We start from the raw sequence: 21,761 nt of genomic DNA on the forward strand, positions 1-21,761 counted from the left end.
GACAGGTTAACCTTATAGGACAGTTTCAGAAGCCACATTGCTTTCTAATCTGTTGCCCTGATGAACTGAAACCTTCAGAGCCAGGTTAAATGTGAATGTGGCTCTGTTGGCAAACACAAAATGTGGGTGTGGGAAACACTTGAAGGGAAACAAGGCTGAGCAGCCTCTCCACTTCTCTGTGTATGCTGTGCCATGCCGGGGTCTGCCTGGCCTGACATCCCCAGGGCACTCTGACCCAGCCATCCCCCTTCAGGAGGAACCCATCTCCTCTGCCACTTCAGGAAGACTAGAGAGTTCCAAGGGCAGATGTCCTATCTGTGCTGCATCTGAGGGCCATCTCTGGATTATGGCCAGTGTGGGGGCAGCTCAGAAACCCCCAAGCCCTGGGAGGCGGCCATGTCAGCAGCCCTGCGCTCATCCTTGGTGCAGAAAAAGAGATCAACAAGGCAGAATCTGAGTGAATCAATGTCGTGTTCACATGGAAGACAACAGACAATATCCAGCACGTTCTAGAACAATTCTAGGGAAAGGGTGGGTGTGGCTCCCTCATGGGCCTGTTCTAAACCAGTCTCTCTAAAAGAGTGACAAGACTGCAGAAACCCCTAAACAAAATGTCACAACCACACCGCATCTGCAAAGCAAAACGAGACACCAGATATTGACTTTAACATATAAAAATACTGTAACAAAATGAAATACAAATATATATATTAGAATCTGTTAAGTATTCTGTATAAAGAGATACTTTCGTGGTTAGGCTAATAGCAGGAAAAAAGGAGACGAGTCTGGCCTTTTCCTGACACCTTCACAGGAAGCCAGGGCTGCCGTGGCCAGCAGTGGTAGCAGCAACCCCAGGACTTGTCCTGCTTGTGTCTCTTCAGCGCGTGTTTAATGGAGAGAGCCAGTGGCGACATGAAAGCGAACGAAGGTCTTTACTGAAGGGGTGACCAGGTATGGAGGTCATTTAGCAGAGATGATCTGGCCAGAGTCTTCTGGGCCTCAGTGTGAACAGGCAAGTGGAGTGCTGATCCCGCTCCTTAGCAACTTGCAGGTTGGTGGGTAAGCTGAGGGAATGTGGATCTGGGCCACGGAGCTCAGCCCCTTGCTGCCTGCACTTCTGTGGCAGAGCCCAGCCTTCCAGCTTGACAGAGGGTAAGCGTGGGGCCAGGCTGGGATGTGGGGTGTCATGGAGGGGTGGGTGAGGGCCATGGCCAGCTCACAGGGCACTCCCTGTGAACAGACCCCCTGACCCCGTGGCACTTGGGAGTGCATCCACTGGCAGCCATCACCTATCTGCAGGTGAAGAGGCTGCTGCCAGTCTGTGCCCCTCAAGCCCAGGGAGCCTCATCTACTCCAGGGCGATGGGGAACAGTGATGGCCAAAGGCAGGTAAGTGTCTCGGGGCCGGTGGTCCCAGAATGCCTGTCTTCCACACAGGGTGAGCTAGTTACACTTGAGCTTTCCTCCATAGATCAGCACCTGCCTCGGCTAGAGCTGCTTGCTGCAGTCCCCCAGGGGCCAGAAACTGTAGGTAACAGAGGGATGACATGCAGGCCTAGGAGAAGCCTCTCAAAGGCTCCACTGCTGTGCATGGAGGGGAGCGGCACCACAGCCTTGCTCAGAACTGCAGTAGAGCCCCGTCCCTGGTGAAAAGCCAAGCCCGCCGTGAGAACACCTCTGCACTTGGGCAGGACAGATCCCCTTTGCATTACAGGACTTCCAGGACTCAAACTCAGTGGTCGGAGTCCCAGTGTAGTGGAACATGCCAGGTTTCCCCAGCTGTAAGGGGCTCCAGCCCTCTGCTGTTCAGCATCCAGAGCTCCCGCCTCCCCCGCTCCTGCCCATGGTGGCTGAGGATATGGGCACCAGACCACCTCAGCCACACCACAGCCTGCTCCCCCAACCCTGTCTTCTGGTTGTAGATGGAAGGGGCCAGGAAAGGGACACGCTCACTCCCCTTGCCCACTGCAGTCCCCTGGTGCCACACTCTCTTGGGAAGACATCTGGGCAGGAGAGTGACCTATCTTCTAGCCAGATTGCTATTTAAAGATAAGCTTTTTGTGTTTTCTGCATGGAAAAGAAGCATTTGTAGTCACGTGGCCACACATTCAGTGACTCTTCAAAGAGTCCTTCCTTGCAAATGCCTAGGTGAGCAGCTCTAGCCTGGGCCAGCATCTGTGGTTGGTGGTTGGAGCCCTCAGCTCCTCTCTTCCCAGGCATCCTGTTTACTCCTGGGATGCGCTACGTTTGTTCGTATCTGTCCAGTAGAGCAGCCCCGTACCAGCAGCCCATAGGCAGGTAAATACTTGTTGATCTGATTAATGACAGTGGATCTTCTGGCTCCTCCAGCCTCCCTTCTGGAGCCACGGTGGGAGGGTCTACATTGCTCCTACCTATGTTCAGTCAAACCACCTCACCATCTGATGGCTGAGGAGACAGAGGCCCAGAGTCACAGAGGCAGCAGAGGTTTCCTGGTTCCTGGACTGCTGCTCCCTACTGGTCTGCATTGTGAGGGATCTGAGCCCTGTGTCCATGGGAGCAGACCCCTCCTTGGCTAGGGGATGGAAGAGCACGGGACCAATACCTCTTCGGTGGTCAGTGTCTGGATGGGATGGTTATTCAGCTGGAGCCAAGAACTAACCTCCCCTTCACTTCCCCACCCCCCATTCTCTCTGGTGGGATTCCCATCCCAAACAGACCCAGGGAACACTGCCTCCACCTTCCTTGAAGCTACTGTGGTCAACCCCTAACTTTAGGATTTAGAGGTCTGGTCCTAAGACCCAGCCTCCTTCCCCATGGAGCAGTGGCTGCAGGGCTCCTCAGCCCAGGGAGCAAGGGTCAGTCCCTTCCTGGCCAGCAGGAGAGGCCCTTCCCCTCTGCAGCCTGGCCTACTGCTAGCAGATGCTGCTGCAGCAAGCGGAGCAGAGAGCCAGGCTGGCTACCCCAGAGGAGGCTTCAAGGTCATCCGCAGGGGCAACGACCTTCTGAGGCCAGCATGGGCCACAGGTGAGAAGGAAAAGCTGGTTTGGGAAGGGGCCAGTCCCTTCTTCAGACCCAAGTAGTAAGCAAGCAAGGGATGTCACCATTCTGCACTCTTGGCCTGACCTCAAGCACACATTCATTCAACAAATATTTATTAAGCGCCTATTTGTGCAAGGCACTTCTGGAGAGGGCAGCCTGCAGCCCGGGCCCCGCCCACCCATCCCGCCCCCAGTGCTCTTGCTCTGGGAGGTTGGCCCAGGAGCCGCTCCGCTGGCCCACACCCCCAGCCCGACTGCAGGCCACTGGGCTCCGCTGCTGCCGTGTCCCCTTGCCCACCTCACCCCTCCCTGTCCAGCCAGGCACTACGCGCAGACAGCACAGCCACACTTGGTGGGCTTCTCCACCTCCTCCGCAAAAGAGGTCCCGTCGCTGCACTCAAAGGTGAACTTCCTCCGCTTCAGCCTCAGGCCCTGGCAGCAGCCCTGGCCTGGGCATGAGCCCCGGCACTCCACCCACGACAGCGGGCGCGTGGTCTGGCAGATGGCATAGCCCCTCTGGACCTGGTGAAAGTCCCGGACAGGGTCCCCCCGGCACTCGGACTCTGGATAGGACAGACACCAAGAGAAAGCCTCAGGGCCCACCCGTGGGCCAAGGCCGGCACAGGGGGGGAGGGCAGGAGGAGGAGGAGAGGCAGCCTCCAAGGACCAGGTCCTCCAGCGCTCAGACTCCACCTCCGTCCCCACCAGACATGCACATGCACAGTCTTCCTCCCGGGCCCACAGTCCAGTGAGTAGGAAGGAAGAACTTTCTAGCTGCCAGGACCCTCCAGGACAGCGTGGGCTGCCAGGTAAGTGGGCACCGTGCAAGAGGAGGCTGGCGGCTGGGAAGGCAAGAATAGAGAAGGAAATTGTGCCAGGAGCAGGGGGGCCCGCGGGACCCTGAAGGTGCTTGCATTCTGGACTTCCCTCTCTCCAGCCTCAGCAGTCTCTACTCCAGCAGGAGCATCTTGGTCACAGGGGCCAGGGAGGGCCTGGGAAAGAGTTCCCAACCCTCAGACTTCTGCTGCTCCCAGGGGCCCAAAGTAATAGGACCAAGATGTGGAGGTTTGGGCAGGAGCGCTTACCCTGGGCAGTCTCTTCTGTAAGGGGAGACCCCACCACAGTGGTCATGGGTAAGGGGGTACATGCCCTGGGTAAGGGGGCTTCAGGGCAAGCTGGGCCAGGTGTCTGGTGGTGGGGCTCAAAGCCCAGGACTGCAGCCCAAGAGCAGTCTAGGGTGCAGGAAAGGGGAGCGGGCACAGAAGGGGATGCCAGGTTTGGAGGAGGAAGTCAAGTCACTAATGCAAGTTGTGGAGAGGGCATGTCAGGACAGGGGCCCCTGACCTTGCTCACACAGCTCGCCCGAAAAGCCAGGGTCACACACGCAGTGTGCCCCCTTGGTGGCCAAGGTCTGGCAGTGGCCGTGGAGGCACCGCAGGCCCCCACAGGGGTCCACAGGTGCCCCAGCCTGGTTGCACAGAGCCCCCGAGTACCCATCCTGGCACTGGCAGTTGTAGGAAAGAGCGTCGAGGGGCACACACTTCCCGTGGACACACCTAGAGGGGACGAGAAAAGGTATTGTGAGAATAGGCTGGAGCCAGTCCAGCCCTAGGGCACCCCACAATCCCAGCCATGGTGTCAGGGGATGTTATACTGTGCCCAAGAGCAAAAGGGAGCAAAATGGGATTCTGTCACCCCAGCCACCCCTAGGGCCCTCTTCCTATTAATAAAAACTGAAAACTAGAAAAAATTAAAATCCTTTGTTGGGCCACATGTTCCAGTTTGGAGGGGTTTAAGAATACAGTCCATGCAGCAGCCCTCGCCCTGGAGCTAGGAGCTGGCAGCCAAGGGAAGAGAACCTGCAGGTGGGGCAGGGACTGAGGGCTCACTTGTGGCCATGGCAGGGCCCGTCCGCTGGTTGGTCACAGTGCCGGCCCCCCCAGCCGGCCTCACAGTGGCATACGGGCCCCGGGGTGGCATTGGGCTGGCAGATGCCATGGAGGCAGTAGAGCTTCCGGCAGGGCTCACAGCCCGGCACCACGCCTGGCTTCATCCGTGTCTTGGTGAAGTCCTGCAGCTCGTTGTTGATGTAGAGGTTTCGGATGCAGCCATGGAAGCTGGTGCCATTGAGGATCTGCCACAGGCGGAAGGCGGCGGAGTTTACATCCACAGGCATCCCTGGGGGGGCGGGGGGCAGGAGGGGACAGAGCTGGGCCAAGGCAGGCTCAGACCATGCCTGGCACTCACCACTGAGGTCTGCTGGACATCTGCACAGGGTTCCCTCCTGCCCTTGCCCTTGGAGTCCTTCGGTCTCCGCAACCCTGAGCCAAAGTCCTTTGCCACCTTGGAGGGTCCAGACTCCTTTCCCAGAAGAAAAAGAAAACCTGCGCCCTATATGACTAGAGCCCAGGGGCGCCAAGCCTATAGCAGCCAGCTGACAAAGAGCCCCGAGTGCCTAAGCTCAGGCTGCCCTCGCCCAAGGCTCCTTCCTGCACTGTGAGACACAAGCTCTTACCTCCTTACTCCAAGAGCAGCAGAGGACTTGGGCCTAGAGCTTTGTCACCTGCTTTTGTGGTCGTCGCAGCAACCCTCTGAGGTCAGAATGGCTAAACCCCATCTGGTACTCAGTGACTTGCCCGAAGTTGTACAACTAATAAATCGCAGAGCTGGGATTAGAACTCAGGGTTCTCTCCTCTCCTCCTGCTCAGAGTCTCACCAAGGCCCTCCACAGCACTGAGAAAACCCCACTATTGCAGAAACCTGACTTGTCTGGACCTGGAAATGTTTGTAGGTACAAAGCACGGAAAGCCAGCTGGGGCATCCCAGCTGATGTGGGAACTCCGTGCTGGAGCCTCATGCAGCAGCTCTGGGCCTCAGAGAGCCCCAAGGACCCTGAACACTTGACAAGCTCCTGCTGGTCCAAAGCCAAGAGGAAAGGTGCCCACTTTGGAAAACAACTAGGAAAGCTCCAGGCTCCCCTCAAGGCCAGACCTCAGACCAAACCCAAGGTACCCATCCTCGGTCAGCCTGGATTCCAGACGGGAAGGGCCATCCACCAGTGGGCTGGAATACCCCCCCAGTCCAATGGCCTGGGCACCAGCCCTCCTGGCAAGCCTTAGGCCAGAGAGCAACAGAGGCTCCACCTGGAATGGCTGTCGCCATCACCTAAGTGAGCCTTAGCCTCTCCCTGGGCCAGGTCCTTACCTCCCACGTAGAGGGGGGCCTCGCTGTTCAGCGTGTAGTGTTTGCCAAAATTGTCCATGGTCATGGGACTGCCTCCATCAATGGAGAGATTCACCATCTGGTCAAACGTGACCAGCTCAACGGTATGGAACTGTCCATCATTGATGGTCTCGGCACTGGAAGAAGATGGGGTGCCCCCACCCCAGGGAATGGGCTTCAGTTTGGCCCATTTCTGCCTGGGCCCTTCCCCAGAAAGGCCACTGTTACTCAGCTGCTTCCCAGGGAACATCTCTAAGGGAGGAGCGTGTGTAGACCTAGGCCTAGGGTCTAGTCCCTCCTGCTTCCCTCCTTAGGACTCCCTGGGCCAAGCTGAGCAGTTTGGGACAGGGGTTTCCAACTTACCATCTCTCCCGTCCCCTAAAGAAACCCCAGTGAGGAGGAGATGAGATAGGGAAGGGACGGCCCACTGCTCAGGCCTCAGCTCCAAGCTGGGGCTGCACTAGATGGTTCAAAGGCCCTTCCCACTGGAGCCGCCCAGTCCTGGTGGTCCCCATAACTACCTGCTCCTGAACCGGGAGACCCTGAGGGAGGGCAGTGAGCATGATGGAGCCTTACCTGTAGATGGCAGAGCTGGGGTAGCTGCCTGGGTCATAGCTGACACGCACATGACCCTGGTATAGCTCCACTGCAATGTGGTCATTGTCCCCATTGTACAGCAAGATCCCATTGTCCTCTGCCGTGGAGACCTGTGGGGCAAGGGCACTTTCTCTCCCACATAGCCATGGCCCAGGGAGGTGGGGCAGGTGGGGGATCCACATTTGGAAGACGAGTGCTATGTGCAGAGCGGGGCCCCTGACTACCCAGCCTACCCAGGGGATACATCCTCCAAGGGATGCTGACAGAAGCTAGTAGCCCCTGGCTCACATGCCATCCACCACCAGTAGGAGAAGTCAGATGGACCAGCTGAGGCCTGGAAACTGTGTGCTAGGAGGGGCAGGTAAGAGACCTAAGGGCACCTGCCCGGAGAGGAAAGTCCGATGGCGTGAGGTAACCCGTTCTGTGGACCTCTGGGAGCCACCAAGAGGACAAATAAATGAAGGCTCTTAACAGCCATGACCACCCCAAGCTGGAAGGAGCCATTCAGGAGGGAGGTAGTACCTGTCTCCAGAGCCGTACATGCAAAAGCTGGAGCTATCGTGGGAGGGAGAGCGCTCTCCAGTGCTGTAGGGGCCATCATCCTGCCTTGTCCCTCTTCCCCCACTTCTTGGTAAAGAGCCTGACTCCCTGGTCGCATAGGGCTGGCACAGGGCCCAGGCTGGACCCAACATAGTACCCCATCAGGCTGGACTTCATGGCTGGGCCAGGGACAGGCAAGTGACTGAAGGCAGGCCAGTCCGAGATCTTCCCTGAGGTCGGTGGCTGCTGTCCAACCAGCTGGCAGGGCAGAGCCTGCAATGGGACAGCAGGGCAGACCCACCTCTCTGTGGAGGTGCCGGAGGACGTGGGGGAATTTATTTTATCAAGCAGTTAGGCTGTGTTCTTGTAGTGTAGACAGTGGACGTGGGTGGGATGTGGGAGAGGTGATGAAATGCGGGAGCACAGTGAGCATGTTGGGAGGCTTAGGGGCTCTGGGAGCAAAGGAGGAAGACGTGGCTGCTGGGGTGGGGAGTGCAGCTGGAGGAAGAGAGCTGGCCAAGGAGGACACAGGGACTTTGATCATTTCATCGTACACCATTCCCTCTTCTCCCTGAGAACTGTTGGGCAAACAGTGCGGTTCAAGGGGGATGTGCTTTTAGGCCTCCACAAACTGACCTTGGGAGATGAAATTCAAGACATGGAATGGCAAAGTAAGGGCCCCAGGGCTAGGAGGCTAAAAATATAAGGCCAGAGCTGAAGCCCAGAGCCAACTCTGGCTGTGTTGCAGCCATATGGAGTGTGCGCAGTGCTGGAGACTGGTGCCGAGGAGCAGGCGAGACAGGGCGGTGGGAGAGGACCCCAAGACCACTTTCCCTATTCCCTCCTTCCCTGATGGGAGATTGCTTTTGTGAGCCAGTAACCTTCCCACATCTGCTTTACCCATATCCAAAGGGTTTTAATTAACATAGGCTCCTCCCAGTTCTCCCAGGCAGGGATGCTCCTCACTGCTCTGACCTGCCTGACTCCCTTCTCTGACTGGGCACACTGGGCATGACGCACCTGCAGCGTGATGTTGGCTCGGGGCCAGTTCTGCAGGTCCGTGAACTGCAGGTAGGTGTCCCGATCCACAAAGTTGACACTGAGCAGCTTCTCACACTCAGGGCCGCCGAAGCCTGGGAGGCACTGGCACACGGGCCCGCTGCCCTGGTCCACACAGTTGGCCCCGTTCTGGCACTCGGTCCCCTCACAGGGGCTTCTGGGGGCGGGAGCGGGGGAAGGTACCTCACAGAACTGCCCACTGAAAGGAGAAAGACACAGGTCAGAGAAGTCAGAGCAAAGGGGCAAGGGGACAGCTTCCTCTCCCATGGTCCTGGAGAGAAATACTGAACATCAGGAGAAACAGAAGATGCTCCTAACGAACACTTTTCCCAAGAGAACTAGGAGCCAGAAGGATACTGAGAACAAGGTGAGAAACAAGTGTGGTCCCTGGGACAGCATCATCGCTCTCCCCTGGGCCTCTGTCAGAAACGGAAAACCCGAATCTGCTTAATAAGGTCGTGTGCACGTTAAAGTCTGAGAAGCACTCACGGCTTAGGGCAGTGAAGTCTGCCAGCAAATTTACTATTGCCACAGGAGAAAAAAACAGACACAAGGAAGAGAGAGAAGACTCAAATGACTAAAGAAATAAAAGAGGGGACAGGACCACCAGCAGGGAGTTCTGATCCACGCTACATCCCCAGCACCAGGACTCACGGCCTCCGAGAGCGGAAACAAATTAAAGGTCTCTCCGTAGAGGATCAGATCCACCACTGTGGTCTGTCCATACAATGGAATACTAGTTGGCCACAAAAAGGAATGCAGTTCTAATGCACACTACCACGCAGATGAAGCCCAAAACCATGATGCCAAGGGAAAGAAGCCAGTCACAGAAGACCACAGATGGTGTGATCCCACTTATAGGAAACATCCCGGACAAGCAACTCTATAGACACAAGTAATAGATTATTGGCTGCCTGGAGCAGAGACTGGGTGGAGGGTGACAGATAGGAACAGAGTTTCTTCCTGGAGTAATGAAAGTGTTGATTATGGTTAATAGATTCTCAATCCTGATAGTACACTACAAGCCACTGAGTTATATACAGAAACTGGGTGAATTATAGCTCAATAAAACTGTTAAAGAAAAAAAAAAAAGACTCAAAGAGAGCATGGGAGGTAGGTGGCCAGAAGGAGAGGAGGGATGCCCCACCCCAACCTTTCAGAGAAGCCACCTTTATGCCAGGACGGGTCATCATTGGCTCACTGGACAGATATGTGGCAGGCACTGGCCAGTACTCTGTACCCACTTCCCAGTCCCTCTACCAAACAGTTTAGGGACCCTGTGCTTATGGTCTCAGTGACTGGGGAACTTTCCCAAGGTCACACACCAAGGGAGGGCATAGCCACGGATAGACCCTCAGGATCCAACTTCCCGGCTCAGACCCTTACTCCCTCCCACCAGCTGTGCTTGGGTGCTCCTGCCAGCTCTGGGGCTGGAGGCTAGGAGGCCTCAGTCGCTCACAGTGCTCTGGGGCCACTCACCTGTAGCCCTCAGCACAGAGGCAGGAGTAGCTGTTGACTTCGTCCACACACTGGGCCCCGTGCTGGCAGCGGTGGTCCCTGCAGTCATCCTTGTTCTCACTGCAGCTGTCACCTGCATAACCTGGTGCACACTCACACCTGGGAGGCGAATGGGGTTGGGGGGGATGGGTGGAGGGATGAACAGGAGTTGGGGGCAAACGGGTGAGGGAGAGGATTGAGGGGGCAGTCAGGCCCTCAGAAGCCTGTGGGGCCTGGGGGCCATGTGTGTGACTGAGAACCTCAAGGCCCATGCATCTGTGGGACAACCAGGAGGTCAAACAGAGCCCTAGAGAGAAAGATGTCCCCCAGTACATCCTGGGACCCTTTTCTGGTACAGGAAGGGAGCTTGTGTGGGCCTCTGTGTGGGGGCAGATTCTGGGCTGGGAGGTTGGCTATCCAGTGGCAGGAGAAGGGGATCTTGTCATGGAGGACCCACCCTGACCACTGACAGAACATCCAAGGCCAAACTTCAGCCCCTCTCAACCTGCTCAACAGAATAAGACTCCACATCATAGGGCTCAACTAGCTGTCTTCAGCCTCCCCATATCCACTGGACCAGCCTCCTAGCCCTGCCCCAGCAAACCTAGTGCCCCCGCTCAGGGATGCCAGGCCAGTCCCCAGCCCCCAGCTCTACTCTGCTGCTCCCATCACCCGGAGAGCAACCATTTGCCTGTCACAGACAGAGTACACTCCATCTAACTTCAGTCAACAGCCTTGCAAGACATCCCCTGTCCTGCCCCCCCCCCCCGATCAGGCCCACCCTGTGGTCAGAGCTATCTCCACTGGCAGCAACACCCACCCCACCAGCACTTCCCTGCCTTCATGCCTATTGATTCTAGCACATCCTCTTCTCTCTCCCTGCCTCAGTCCAACCTGGGCAACACCACACCTCCTCCAGGAAGCCCTCCCAGCTGCCATCAAGGGATCCCTGTGCGAAACTCCTCCAAACTAAACTGCAAATTCCACAGCTCAATCACACAACCTGGCAGGCAGATGCTCTGCTCCTGCCTGGATGTTTTTATTCCCAGTTTTTCAAGCTGTTCAATACTTTTCTACGCAAATAATACATACACGTACATATATATACACACACACACACACACACACACCCCTAAAGTCAGTTTACGCCATAATACTACTCCTTACTACATAAAATGGCATGATTCTCAGTTTCTCTATTTTAGTTTTTTTTTTTTTTTAAGATTTTATTTATTCCTGAGAGAGAGCACGAGCAGGGGAAAGAGCAAAGGGAGAGGGACAAGCAGACTCTGCCCTGAGCACTAAGCCCGAGATCACGACCTAAACCACCAGATCCCCCTCTATTTTAGTTTTTAATGTTCATCTGGACCCACCGTTTGGATCACAGGCCACGACTAGGGCTTGTGCTGCAGTCTGGACAATGCTGCGGTAGCTAAGCCTCTGCCCACGTTCACGTTCACTCGCTCACTCAGGGAATGTACTGAATGCCCGCTGAGTCCCAGGCACAGCAGAGTGAGTCCCGTCCTCCCTCCAGAGGGGAGGGAGGGGGTCAGTCCTGCTTTAGTCCACTGTCTGAGGTCCAGCCCCTCTGAGCAGCCGGTGTACCCCTTGGTCTGCCACTGCTTCTTGGTCTGCCGTGCCAACTCCACCCCAGCAGCTCACCGGCAAGTGCAGCAGCTTCGGCTCCCATGCACCCCCTTGGTCTCAGACCAGGCCTCAGGAACCCCGCTCTCTTGCTTCCTGCCCCTGTCCGTGGGTGGCCCCTGCTGAACCGTGGGCTCCGTGGGAGGCTCCACTCCCCACCCTCGCCTGAGTGTCTGGGGTTTGGTCCCTCAGCCACAGGCCCTCAACCCTGACCACCTGGGCTGTCCTGACTGGTGGAATGGGTCCCAGAAATGGGACTGTGTTGACAAAACTGCAGTTGGAAACATTTTAAAAGCCCACAACCTTCATGTAGTCTTCTTGTGACCATGCACTTCCATATAAGCCAGTAACAAAGAAGGCGACAACAGTCAAAGACCTCTTATCCAAACCTTCCGGGGCCAGGCAGATTTTGCAATTCTGAAATTTTGGGATTTTGGAAAGGTTATACACGGCCTAAAGCATTATGTAACACAGCAATGGGATCTGGGGCAGCCCCTTAGTTCAACATGTTCACATTTCTGCAGCAAATTCTACATACGTTCTAACTACATGGCAAGAATAGTGACCTTAAGTAGCTTTGTAACCAACCGTGCGGGTCAGGTTTTATTACCAAATATGTTCTGGTCAGACCAGATTTTGCTATCAAATGGGCTTTTGGCTTTCAGAGTTTTGTGCATTTTGTATTTGTGGAGGAGAAATGGTGGATCTGGAAAGCTAAGAGCCCTTTACAGAGCACCTACCAGAGGTCAGCCTTGGAGTGAAGTGCTTTCCACGTGTTTGTTCATCTGACCCTCGCAACCACCCCAGGAGGAAGCCACGGGGGGCCCACTTTGCAGAGGAGAAGACAGGCTCAGAGCGGTCAAGGCATCCACCATTACCCTGTCCCCATATTGACTCACAGGGACCCTGTGTAGCCAGGACCAAGCCCACTTGACAAGTAAGGAAATAAAATGGGGGGAACGGAGATGAGGGGACTTCAAGGCCCATGCCCTTGTCTGGCCCTGAAAACAGGCAACACTGACCTGGGCCCGTCTGGAGTACCCACACACCGGGCCTCGTGCTGACATGGGTTCAAATCTGGGGAGCAGAAGTCCACCAGCTGCTCACAGGCCCTTCCTGGGGAAGAAGGAGGAAGGAGGAGAGAAGTTGGTGCCGTGCTCTGCCAGGCAGCTGGGCCAGCAGAAGCCTGCCACGGCCCTTCCACTGCCAGGAACAGGCTCAGGGCATGAAACCCCACCGCGCTCACCAGTGTACTGCAGGGGGCACCTGCAGCTGTGGTTGCCCACGCCGTCGACACACACGCCCCCGTTGGCACAGGCGTGCTCTCCACAGTCGTCCGTATTCACCTCACAGGTTGGTCCTTCAAAGCCGGTGGGACAGGAACATCTGCGGGCGGAGGGCGAGGAGAGCGCGCCAGGTGGGCCCGAGCCAGGCCAGCAGCCTTCCTGAGGCACTGGTGGAAGCCCATGTCCCCCGGGGACTATCCTCATCCCAGAGCTCTGGTCCACTTCAGGCCAGGCCCTCACTAGGTGCTGGGGTTAGAGTGAATCAAACAGGCCTGGACTCTGGGGGCTCACTCACAATCTAGTTGGAGAGACAACGAGGAGACAGGCAACCACACGAGAGTTGGGAAGTACTGGGATGGTGCCACATGGAGGCTGGGAAGGGTGGACAGAGGCCGGGGACTCTTAGCTCATACATCAGGGATGAAGTGAGAACAGGGCTGGAGGAGGAGCAGGAGTCAGCTCGTGGAGAGTTCCCCCAGGGAGGGCCCAGGGTCTTCCAAGTGAGAGGTGGGTCAGAGAGGTCTGAGAATTTTCCAGATCCTTCAAGTTCTGCACAGAACCTGAACTGTTCCCTGAACAGACCTACTCCAGAGCTTCAGAAATGCACACACACCTCCCCAGCCTGAGTGTGAGCTGGGACTGCCTGGAGCCTAAAACCCTCGTGCACCAAATAAAGGGACAGTTAAGAAGGCAGAGGTTTCCCAACTGGACAAACACTTTTGCAAGACATTCCAGTTCTGTGTATTTAAAAAAAAAAAAAAAAAATCACTGAATGGTCAGCTGATCGAGCATTAAAAATAACTTTTGATGACAGATCAGTCTGGGGTTTGGGTATATAAACTCGGAAGGGTTTCAAATAATTGAGTGACATGCTACAATAAAACTTCTAATCCCAGTGATTTATGTGCACAAACTTTCCAACATTTCTAGCTGTATAGATTTTTTTTTAAAAAGGAACATGTTGGATGCTGAGCCTTCTCTCATTCTGTCCCATTCACCCTGGGACACAGGAACCAGGTAGAAGAAAAGCATCACAAAAAGCCCCACCTAGCTCATTATGAGTCATAACATTTTCCTTTCATGTGTAACAATTGCCAAAGTTTGTAGAGTTGGGTTCTGATTGTTGACAATATCATTACAATTGTTGACAATTGTAATGACAACTCTGCAAAGGATACTTCTCAGAGGTTGATGGTGACAAGAAAAAAAATCTATAAACTTACATCCCCACGTGGGTGGCAGAGAAGTAGGGCAGCGGGCTTAAGAACAGACTCGAGCATCAGAACATAGACATTGGAAGAGAAACGGAGGTGGGGGTGAGGAGTAAAATCAAAATACTAGTTCGAGGAGCAAAGGAAGGAGATAATGGGTTTAAGCTGTTAAATGAGCTTGTTGGGGTGATTTTTAAAAATGGGATCAAATTGCTGTGTTCATCAGATTCCACTGGAAAATGATAAAAGTGAACTAAAAAGGGAGATTTTTAAAGGTTCATATTTACAGTATCCTGGAAATTCACTCTTTTACAATAAACAGTTCAACTTACACTGAAAAATGCTGGCTGTCACTCTAAGGACGTACAAGAGGAGACATTGTTTAAACACCCGTTTGGCGCAGGTGATTGAGCATAACGGTAAGAAGCTCAAAGTTTCAGGGCCCACCCTCCAGCTGGGAGGGGGCTACCGCAGCTGCACCCGCCCTCTGCCTAGCAGGCATTTCTGAGGGGTCCTCTCAGCCCCCCAAGCTCCATAGAACACCCCTTCCCAAGAGCCTAGTTGGGGGGTGGGGGGGGGGCTGGATGGAGCGGCTGCCAAAGCCCAGAGGAGGAGGGAGACGATTCTAAGGACGTTGTTTCCAAGGTGACGACCTGTGAGAGCCTGTGTTTTATTTTTTACATCTGGCCATTCGGGTTTGCAAAGGCAGGTTTGGCCATTCCTGCCAAGCAGATTCAACATCTTTTTCCAGAGAGCAGATTTGTTCACTGGGCAGTTTATTTTCAGCAACTAAATACTATATATTCCTCTGGAAAAACTCTGGGTCCAGGAGAGCTCTGGGGAGGTAGGGGGCTCCTTGAAGGGGCCTGGGGGAAATCCGTGGTGGGGGCGCTTACGTGGGAAGGTTAGACAGGAGTCAGGAGGGCTGGCCCTTCACGAAGTCCAAGGCGGGGTGGGCATCGGCTACCCAAGTGTGACCAGTGGGACCCAGATCATGGGGAGAGGCCATGGATGGCGCACCTGGGACTTGCTCCCACCTCTGGGAAGGCCTCCCCACCTGCCTTGCGGGCTGCCTGATACGAAGCAGCTGCCTGATACGAAGCAGCGGGCTAGGGGCCCTGCCTTCAGGCAACATGGGCACAGCAAGCAGCTGTTTGGCTTCAGGTCAGAGGCCTTGGGAGTTAGTGGAGATTAAGGGGTGTAAAACACCCCCGCACTGCCCCTCAGCATTGCCACCACATATGCCCTTGGCCACGGATTGCCAGGACCATCCGAAGACCCTCTGGCCCCTGGCACGAGCAGGGAGAGGGCTGGGGCAGGGATGGGCAGCACAGCTCTGAGCCCCAGCCCTCCGTGCTGCTGAGACTCAGCAGGACCCCATCTCTCTGGGCAACAGGGGTCCGGCCTGGCATGAAGGGGTCTCTAGCTGCCTTCCCCAGCACAACCCCACCTTCACCTCCAACACAGGGAGCACGGGGCCATCCTACTTGGAGGAGGGAGGTACCCAGGCTCGGGTGCTAGACCCATCAACACCCCTCCCACCAGGTTCCGGCCTGCCCAGGCAACTCACATGAAGCCAGCATCCTCGCCCTCCTGTGGGTGGCAGGTCCCTCCGTTGCCACAGGGGCTGCTGGAACAGCTGTCCAGGGACACCTCACAGTTTCGGCCCTGGGGGGCAGAGTGAGTGATGAGGACCTCAGAGAGACCCAGGGATTGCTGTGAGTCAACAGAAACAGCCAGCCCCGCAGCAGGAAGCCGCCCTGGCCCAGGAGTTACCTCTTCCTTCCTTCATTCATTCCTCCCTCCCTCCCTTCCTTCCTTCCTTTATTCATTCACTCAATCACATGCTGGATCATTGATTAAACACTCCCTCACGCGCCTGCCCTGGACACGGTGGGCAAAGTGGTGAACAAGCCAGCCCAACCCCGTCCTTGCTGGAAAGAGCAACCCTCCTCCTCCCCAGGCCCAGCCTCCACTCACCTTATAGCCGCTGGAGCAGGCGCACCTGTAGCCCTCAAGGGGGTCATTATGGCAGGTGCCCTCATTCTGGCACGGGCTGGACAAGCAGGGATCACACTTGGCCAGGACAGCCAGGGTTGGGGGACCTGAGGCAGGGGGGAGGTGTTAGGGCAGAAGGGAGAGAGGAGGGCAGGACAGCCCTCAGGGAGAGCAGTGGAAGTCCTCTCCCCAAGGAAATTTTGGGCCCTCCCTCTATTTCCTCTGGGTCATGTTCATGCCCTCCTTTGACTTCTATAAAGTGAAGTTAGTCGCAGGACCTGCTCGGAGGCCATGAGGACTAAATATGCTAATTGGAATGTACTCAGTGGGCGGGCGCGGGATGCCCATGGAGCCCCCACATAGTGGTCAGAGCAAAGCCATCAGGGTGAGGGCGTCACAATCACAATGACCGAGGTGGGCTCTGGCTTTCCACCCCGTCCCAAGGAGCAGGAGTCCGAGGGCAGCCACCTCGGCAGGGAGGGGCACGGCTCTGCGAGGGGCCATGCTTAGGAGGAAAAAGTACATTTGCCTTCAAGTTGTTTCTCTCCAAGGCTGAAGGGGGGGTTGGTGTGGGAGAGTCTGTCCCATCACCACAGGCAAGACCTTCTCCAGCCCCTGCAGGACTCGCGCGTCCTCTTCCCTGAACTTGGAAGTGGGCCAGGAGCGAGCAGCCAGGCTGCCTGGGGCACCACCTATGAGGGGAATGAGGACCTCACAAGAATAAAACTCAGGTTTCCACTCAGGTCTCCTTCTAGAAATGGAGAAATATCAGTCCTGCTGAAGAGGCGTGAGCCTTAAAAGAGACAAACACTTTTCACTGGAAGGATACGTGAGTGGATTTCCCAGGTACTGGGATTCTGTTCCTTCCTCTGGGTGCTATTTCCCTGGTGTGTTCAGTCTGAGAAAATCCAGGGGAACCCCCCCCCCACTTATGATCTGTGTACCTCGATGTTATCATGTTATATTTCAACAAAAAATTTTCTTAACTTACCAATACCATCTAATAACCATTAGTTAAATACTGAACCAATGTTTTGCTGCCAACAGCCAAGCCACAGATCAGGGCCCTCTGAAAGGTTACCCCCCGTGACAGCAGCCTGCACGCCAGGTGACCATTAACTCAGGGCTGTCAGTTTCATTTCCGATGAAGGGCCGTGAGCTTGCAGAGTGCAGGGGCTGGGCCCCCTGCTGGCCCCTGGGGCACACAGCTGGACCTGGGGCAGCCCTCAGCCCCCTCCCGGGCTCCCCTCCCAGCTGGGCTCCCAGGCTATCAATCAGCCAATCCACCTCTGAAGGAGAATTTCCAGACACCCCAGGTGAGGCAGCTTCAGTGCTAAGTGTGTGGAGTCTCCAATCACACTCGGGCCCTGTGTTTCTGCAAATGTCAGGAGAGTGGCAGCGGGGTCCAGTGGCTTGGGGCAGGGAGGAGGGGATCAGGGCCAAGTACAATTTCTACCAAAGGGAGTCCTGAGCCCTCCCGCTGCTGAGAGGCTGCTACTATTTTTATTTTCCTTATGGACCCCAGGGAGAGGGATTAAGGCCTTCACAGCCTGAGCTGTTCTACCCAGCTTTTCTCATTCGCTGGACATCAAGAACAGAAAGAAGGTGGCCATGCTAACAAGCAGCAGGCCCATCATTCCTGCCACCTGACCCCCCACTCAGCTGGTCACCATGGGGACACAGGAGCCCCTGGAAGGCCCTGCCAGAATTAGGCAGGTCCCGTAGTCCCCCAGTAGCAGGTGGTGGGGACGCAACCGTGTACCTACAGCCCCGCCCCAGCCCCTGCTCTCGTGCTTCTGGGCTCACCTTGGCATTCAAACTTCTTGGCAGGTGTGGTGAGGAGCAGCTTGCCCTCCATGTCTGGGGGCCCCGCACAGCGGGCAATGCCCGGTTCCTTATAGCCTGTCTTCACCCAGCCGGACAGCCAGCGGAGGTGGCAGTCGCAGTACAGAGGGTTGGCCCCAATGGCCCTGCATCAGAGAGCAGAGGGCAGCAGTCATCCCGAATGGGGTCCTTCACCCAGCAGGCACTGAGCTTGCCAGGCACTCAGCCAGGGGCTGCCAAAAATCCTAATAGTCCCCATGGCATGAGCCTTTACTGCACAGCCAGCCCCGCTCTAAAAACTTCCTATGTGGTATCTTCTTTTTTCTTTTTTTTTAAGATTTCCTTTATTTCTTTGACAGAGAGAGCACAAGCAGGGGGAGAGGAAGAGGGAGAAGCAGGCCCCCCGCCGAGTAGGGAGCCTGAGGCGGGACTCGATCCCAGGACCTTGGGATCATGACCTGAGCCCAAGGCAGATGCCTAACGGACAGAGCCACCCAGGCACCCCCGTATGTGTTATATTCTCAGTCCTCCCCACAGCCTGCTCTTTTCATGGCATATATTGAAACAGGCTCGAAAAGCTTGGGCACCCGCCTACGATGGCACAGAGAGAAGGGGGAGGTGGGATTTGAACCGGGGCTGTTGAGGACAGGGCCGCCTCCAGAGTGCATGGGAGGGGGGAAGGAGCCACCATTTACTGCTGAGAGGAACCAGCTGCTTTCCCACGGCCCCACATCGAATCTTCTCATGAGTCCCACGGTGTGAGCTTTCTTCTCTGTCTCCAACAGGGGGAACTGAGCCTCACGTGGACCGAGTAAATTCCCTGGGGTCACACAGCAGTGAACGGCAGCCCCCAGCTCCAGACCCAGGGCCGTCTGACTCTGAAGCCCATACTCTTTCATTTTTCTTTTCATTTTTAATTAAACAAGGAGTCACGAACGCATTCTCATTGTAAACCCCTTCCAAGTACTGCAAACAAAGTCCCCACCTCCTGGTGAATGTACTAAATGCCACTGAATTGTACACATTAAAATGGTTCATTTTATCTTACGTGAACGTCCCCTTAATTTCTTCAAAAAGGCCCATTCCTGTGACTGGTGGGAGAGCAAAATGGCGTTAACTGAGACAGAGGGGGTTTTGTGATGTCTATCAAATCACCCATGCAGTGGCCTTTTGACCTAGCGATTCTGTTTTTGGGAGTTTCTCTCACAGATACACCTGCCTGGGTGTGTAAAGTCACCTGCGCAGCGGTACTAATCACAGCACTGTTTGCAGTAGAAAGAAACAATACATCCACGATACAAAGGCTGCCCACCCCCCTGCCAACCCATCACTACCAAGCACAGAAGGACCCATATCACAAGGTCACCACTCCCAGGCCTGTAGCCTTCCGGTTTCTCCCAGAGTTACACTTAGGGCTCTTTTTTAAAAAATTATTTTAATTCAATTAATTAATATATAATGTGTTATTGGTTTCAGAGGTCCGGGTCTGAGATTCATCAGTCTTCTGTAATAGCCAGTGCTCGTTACATCACATGCCCTCCTGAATCCTAATAGTCCCCATGGCATGAGCCTTTACTGCACAGCCAGCCCCGCTGTGGGGCTAATGGGAGGGGGGCGACACCTTCCTTTCTCCACTGAACAGGGCCAGGGCTGCCAGAGGTCGAGGAAGCTCAGAGGCTCTGATTTTTCTGAAGCTATGCGTGTTTAAAATAAAAAAAAAGACTTTCTGTGAATAACAGGAATACAAAACCTTTGAGCCCCAACACCTAGGGCTCAAAGTATATCCACCTCCTGGATCATCACCGGGCAGCTTCTTGTCACTAAGTGGCACGTCTTGGAGATCTTCCCAGGTCGGCACAAAGGGACCCCCCCTCATTTTATCAAAGCGCTTCATAGCATCCCAAAGGAATGGATAGCTCAGAGCTTACTGAGCAATTTCCCTACTGCCATTCTGGTGTTTTCCAACGGTGTGAGCATTTCTCTAGAACAGGTGCCTAGAAGTGGGCTTCAGGTCACAGAGGAAGCTCAGGCAGGATGTTCAGAGCTGCCCTCCCAAACAAGTATCAGCTCGTGCTTGCCGGCAGTAGCGTCAGGCCAGGCCTGCCCCCTCACCCCGACCCAACACCGCACCCCCAGCACTGCAGTGTTCACCAACCAGCCGCCACACTCAGCAACCCTCTGACAAACAGTGGGAGGCTGAGAGAGGAGCGAGAGCTGGCTTTGGGAGAATGCAGGGGCCAGAGCTCCTGGGTCCAGCGAAGAGAAAAATCAGAGCTTTGAGCCTGCCGTTCATTGATATCAACACTATTTTGTAAGTATAAGGCTAAGGGATGATAATGAGAATGGGCACATTATTAAATAACGGCTGCGCTGCCCTTTTCCACCTGTTTCTGGGTGATAGAGAGGAAGTGGTTCCCCCGAGGTATGTTTGGTCTGATGATAACAGCAGCAGCTCTGAGCAGGAATTCCCCAAAATAGGCCAGCGGATGACTGCACAGTCTGACAAGGCGTCTGGACAACTTGGCCTCGGGCCCCAGCGCGGCTGCTCCCTGCCCGCTGACCTTGAGCAAGCCGCGTCCCCTCTCTGGGGCTCACTTTACGACTCGATAAAGAGCCTGCAATCTGGAGGCGGGCAGGAAGACAAGCACAAATAACCTAAGATGGGCACCAAGGGAATAACGCAGCGTGGAAAAGAAGGCCAGTTCAACCTCGACGTGTGTTTCATTTTTTCTGTCCTGATTTGCTGACAGCATCCATCCCGGCTAATGGGAGGGGGGCGACACCTTCCTTTCTCCACTGAACAGGGCCAGGGCTGCCAGAGGTCGAGGAAGCTCAGAGGCTCTGATTTTTCTGAAGCTATGCGTGTTTAAAATAAAAAAAAAGACTTTCTGTGAATAACAGGAATACAAAAATTGTGCTATATTTAAAATGTTTATGTTAACTAGATGAATATTTTTAACATAAAAAGTGCAACGTAATGTGATTACGTTATTCAAAATGTCAATACAGACTTAAAATATTTTTTTTGTCATGCACTTGCAGGAGTGTGGTCTGCTAATGAGCCATGAGCTGAAAGTTTATTATAAATGACTTCTTCTCTCAGTCCTGTAGCTAGCTCATTTAGAGAAAATGCCCCAGAGACTGAAGCCACTGTGAATGTGGAGACCTTGACAGGTCAGGATTGTCACAATGCTGATTCCCCCTATGTCCACCCGCCCCCCATAAAGGGCAGCAAAAGTGCACCTCAAATCTTTTCTTCAGATTTTTTTAAATTTTTTTTAAAGATTTTATTTATTTATTTGACAGAGAGAGATCACAAGTAGCTAGAAAGGCAGGCAGAGAGAGAGAGAGAGAAGCAGACTCGCCGCTGAGCAGAGAGCCCGATGCGGGACTCGATCCCAGGACCCTGAGATCATGACCTGAGCCGAAGGCAGCAGCTTAACCCACTGAGCCACCCAGGTGCCCCAAGATTTTTTATTATTTATAAGTAATCTCCACAGCCAAAGTGGGGCTCAACCCTCAGCCCCGACATCAAGAGTCACGATCTCCACGCACTGAGCCAGCCAGGAGCCCCGTGTGCACCTCCAGTCTAAGTGTTCCCTCCTGACTCTTTACGTAAAAATAACAGTAAAGAATAATAAAAACTCCCAAAGTCAATATTGCTATTCAAAAGTTAAGTCGGGGTTGACACGCGTTTTCTTTGTTCGTCTACAGAGCCAGCTGTGAGCCACACCTGGTTTCAACCACTCACCCTCTCTGCCACCTGCAGGCTGGGGTTTTGAGACCCCTTCACTTTCGCCTGGGGCCATTTTTCCCATCCAAAGTGACTGAGAGCTCAGGGTGGAGCAGAGAGTTACTGGCCCA

General features: G+C 54.8%; 1 protein-coding gene across 1 annotated transcript in view; it reads right to left on the reverse strand.

The window, feature by feature from the left end:
- Positions 1–3,223: 3,223 nt before the first annotated feature.
- The window catches only part of SLIT1 (slit guidance ligand 1), a 164,771-nt gene continuing 146,233 nt past the window's right edge, over positions 3,224–21,761 (reverse strand). The window contains exons 26-37 of the mRNA XM_046027075.1: positions 17,880–18,043; positions 16,056–16,180; positions 15,646–15,743; positions 12,825–12,964; positions 12,601–12,694; positions 9,917–10,054; positions 8,399–8,636; positions 6,818–6,948; positions 6,224–6,378; positions 4,909–5,197; positions 4,364–4,575; positions 3,224–3,582 (exon numbers count right to left, since the gene is read on the reverse strand). Of these exons, the coding sequence (XP_045883031.1) occupies positions 3,344–3,582; positions 4,364–4,575; positions 4,909–5,197; positions 6,224–6,378; positions 6,818–6,948; positions 8,399–8,636; positions 9,917–10,054; positions 12,601–12,694; positions 12,825–12,964; positions 15,646–15,743; positions 16,056–16,180; positions 17,880–18,043 (2,023 nt within the window). The 3' untranslated portion in view covers positions 3,224–3,343. The remainder of the gene's footprint in view (positions 3,583–4,363; positions 4,576–4,908; positions 5,198–6,223; positions 6,379–6,817; positions 6,949–8,398; positions 8,637–9,916; positions 10,055–12,600; positions 12,695–12,824; positions 12,965–15,645; positions 15,744–16,055; positions 16,181–17,879; positions 18,044–21,761) is intronic.

Source organism: Meles meles, chromosome 13 (assembly GCF_922984935.1).
Source record: "Meles meles chromosome 13, mMelMel3.1 paternal haplotype, whole genome shotgun sequence".
NCBI lineage: Eukaryota > Metazoa > Chordata > Mammalia > Carnivora > Mustelidae > Meles > Meles meles.